Below are 3,653 nucleotides of genomic sequence, written 5' to 3'. Positions count from 1 at the left end.
AATCAGATTACAGTAACGCGTTACAAGTAACGCATTACTGCCCATCTCTGTATGGGATACAGCAACATAACTGGAAAGCCTCCACTTACAAAAAATGCAATCATGTTCTGAGGATGTAGACGGTAACAGTGTTACTTTTTCTGGCATCAGAAATTCTGGAATATCAGAATATTCCATGTAGCTGTTCAACCCATACAGTTAAATCCACACAGAAGTATTAATTACAGAGTTCCTGTTTATTTATCAGTATACTATAGAAATGTCTGTTTTTTTACAATGTATCAATAGTTTTATAAATAAATAATATTAATGTATTATTGAAATATTAATATATCCCTGGGATTAAATATGCAGTTAAACTTATTTACCTTAAACAGAAAGGGGATTTTTCACTGGCCGGCCCACTTAATGTATGTATGTGGCCCATGATGTGAAAAGAGTTTGACATCCCTGCTCTATCTCACCAGTCCAACAAAACTTGGCTTGGTTTATAACTTTTTTCCTTCACTGCTTCTCATGGACAATTTCTTCTGCAGCACAACTCACCCAGCGATTGCAAGAAATGATTCTGCTATCCTTGTCTAGCTGAGCATTTCTGAGTAGCCTCAATAGACCAAATAAATCTCCACCCGAGTAAAATGAAAGTCTAAAAAGAGATTTTTAACCCTGGCCGAGTCGGAGGCATGCTTTTCCGAAAGTGTCAGGCATTAAACACAAGCTGTGCATGAGCGCACAGATTTACATCCGGCAACACTGATCCATCGTTGTCTCACTTAGCTTGAACCTGTGAATTGAAGGATAGGCAGGTGCCAGATTTTACCACACACTGCGACTGGGATTCATGTGCTATATTTGTGTTTCGCTGCTGGAATAGATTCAGGATGATCTCATTTGTTTAAACTATACGTGGAGAGTAAGGTGTCTGCTTGGATTCTACCTCACACGGTGACTGGAATTGGTAAAAGTGGCGGTGGGATTGATGCGGGAGCCATGCAGGGAATGGAAACTGGTGTCAAGTGAGTTCAGAGAGCGTCTTGGATTTGTTTTAGCTCGTAATCGCCATCTTCATGATACAAGTAGTGCAGCGATGAAAGCTCACACCAGGATGAAACGGCACTGTTTCATCTATTCTTACGCACAGTTTATTAGATTACTATGACTTTCCTGAAAAGCGAGAAACTGATGACTGGCCATGGTGGTAGATCCACAGGCTGGGTGCTCTGAAAGTCAGCAGGATAACAAAAAATGACTTAACAGTGTGAAGCGTAAGCATTTAAATGTTTAATAAAGATGCTGTGACATCCAGTACTGCAGGAGCTCTGTAGAGTACTCCTAAAAAGCTGCGCTGTGCATTTAGTTTTTTCACTTTTATCATACTTCAGTTCCTTATTTCCTCGCTTTAATGATATACTCAGTAGTCACCATGTTAGAGACACAGTTTAACTAACCATTAACTAATATCTCAGCCAGTCACATGACAGCATGGTTCCAAATGCGTCCCGAGGTTCATAACGGGGATGAAATGTGATTTCAATGGTGCTGACTCTGCCATGGTTGTTGGTGCTAGTAGATTAGCATGAACCACTGATCTGCTGGGGTTTTCCCACACAACCATCAGTAGGGTTTACAGAGAATGGCCTAGAAGAGCACAGAAAATATCCAGTGAGCAGCAGTTCTCTGACCTGTTGATGCCAGAGGTCAGAGGAGAATGGCCAGATTGCTTTGCGTATGCTCAAATAACCACTTGTTACTACCAAGAGATGCAGAAGAACATCTCTGAATGGACAGCGTGTTGAACCATGAAGGAGATGGGCTATAGGAGCATGTTGGGTGACACTCCGGTTAGCTCAGAGCAGGAAAGTAAGTCTGCATTGCATGACTTCACCAAAGGGCCAGGGTTTAGGGTAAACTATATGTAAGCATGGATCCATCCTGCCTTGCATAAACAGTTGGTGCATTGGGAGATTTGCATCATTGGTGTGCAGTCCTTGTAGGAGCTATACAATGAAGAATGAAGGTAAAACAGGTCTAACCCAGTACTAGCAAGGTGTGCCTAATTAATGGGATGGATATGATTCCTTTTGCCAGTAAACTTGATTGCAACGATACATTGAGACCAAGAGGCAGTGTCCCAATATGTTACATCATAAAATTTTCACGATACACAAATTCTTTAAGCGTGTCCACTGATTCTGATTCTTGTGTTAGCCATTAGTACCACAGAAAAGCTTCAAACTCTGTTTTGCTCTTGGACTCCAAAGTTTTGATCTGCATCCATCTGCAGCAGAGTGGTGGAGCACGTGGAGAGACGAGGGCATCTTGCTATCGTTCACTCATATACTCAAGCTCCCTCACGGTTCAACACACAGGCGCGCTCCTGGCACGGAGTGGTACAGCCTTCCAAGCTCATTTATTGTCCCATTACATGTTTGTTTTTCTGTATTTGCAGACCATTCACTGAACAGATCTATCGAGAGAGGAGTCTGCGCCACAAGCATGAATAATTTCCCCCGGACACGTCCTATTTCGGGTTCAGATGAGGATTCCCTCCGGTGTGAACAGACTGAGAGCCTTGGTCATTATTTGACCTCCTCCATGGATACGAAGGAAACATCCCCACTACTGATTCGTGTGTTTTTCTGTTAGTTCAAAGTGATTTTGTGAAAGGGGAATCTACATGCAGGCTTTTTTCTGATCCTGTCACATGTCAGTCCTTTTGAGATCGAGAATCCAAATATCGATAGTATCGATTCAAACGCTGGTTTAGTATCGGATTAATAATTTGCTTCTATCCCCACAGTTCAGTGTGTAACCCACTTAATTGTGTTAAATAATTATTTTTTTTGTAAATTAAAAATATACCTCAAACATGCACTGTGAAACATGTCTGAACCTTTTTGTGTTGACTGTCATGTCTGTTTAATTTAGGACCTACAGCTTATTTAAACAACAGAAGTGGTTCAGAGACGACACGTTTACCTTCCAGCTCTCCAAAAAAACTCAGTCTGAAAATACATGAAAATCTGAAAGGTGTCTTTTGTTGTGTTACTGTGGAAAGTAAAAATCACAGTGACTTTAGTGGTCATTAAAATGTGTTCAGAATTTGCAAAATGATGATTATCCATCTCCTAAGTCATGACGCACTGCTCCACCCTATATAAGCTGCCTTTATAAGTTAAAGGTATCGGTATAAGCAATACTGGCTCTGTATTTACTTGGCATCAGATCAATACTAAACCTTGCAGTATTGCACAGCACTGCCAGAGGGCAAATCTGCTTGACCTATCAACATGTTTAACACTCAGCTGTATCATATTTATCTGTATGTGTATTAAAGATCAGCAGCAGAAAACAGGCCATAATATTCTTCAAGGCAGGTGGAGCGCAGAAATCTTTTCACAGATAAGATGTTACAGATGCATAGTGCCGGACAAGCATGCAAACTTGCAACATGCATAACTGCCTGACAAAGAATTCAATGTTTTTTATAATCTACATCTATCAAAACAGCAAACAGAGGGGGCAGTCCTGCAGGGATATCAGAGGGCTTTGCTCAGTTGAGATGTGCTAGTGAATTATGCAGGTGAGTCAGAATGTATAATTCAAATGCATTTGAAGTGACTGGAGAAATTCATGAATAACCTTTTTAATTA

At 40.8% G+C, this 3,653-nt stretch overlaps 1 protein-coding gene across 1 annotated transcript in view; it reads left to right on the top strand.

The window, feature by feature from the left end:
- Positions 1 to 2,869, top strand: part of pemt (phosphatidylethanolamine N-methyltransferase) — an 81,696-nt gene extending 78,827 nt beyond the window's left edge. Inside the window, exon 7 of the mRNA XM_005721859.1 lies at positions 2,450 to 2,869. Coding sequence (XP_005721916.1) covers positions 2,450 to 2,504 — 55 coding nt within the window. The 3' untranslated portion in view covers positions 2,505 to 2,869. The remainder of the gene's footprint in view (positions 1 to 2,449) is intronic.
- The last annotated feature ends 784 nt before the right edge of the window (positions 2,870 to 3,653 follow it).

This window comes from Pundamilia nyererei, unplaced genomic scaffold (genome assembly GCF_000239375.1).
Source record: "Pundamilia nyererei isolate P.nyererei 1_Seehausen unplaced genomic scaffold, PunNye1.0 scaffold00005, whole genome shotgun sequence".
In the NCBI taxonomy this organism is placed as follows: domain Eukaryota; kingdom Metazoa; phylum Chordata; class Actinopteri; order Cichliformes; family Cichlidae; genus Pundamilia; species Pundamilia nyererei.
Note: the sequence above shows the minus strand (reverse complement) of the source record. Positions and strands in the feature narration are given on the sequence as shown.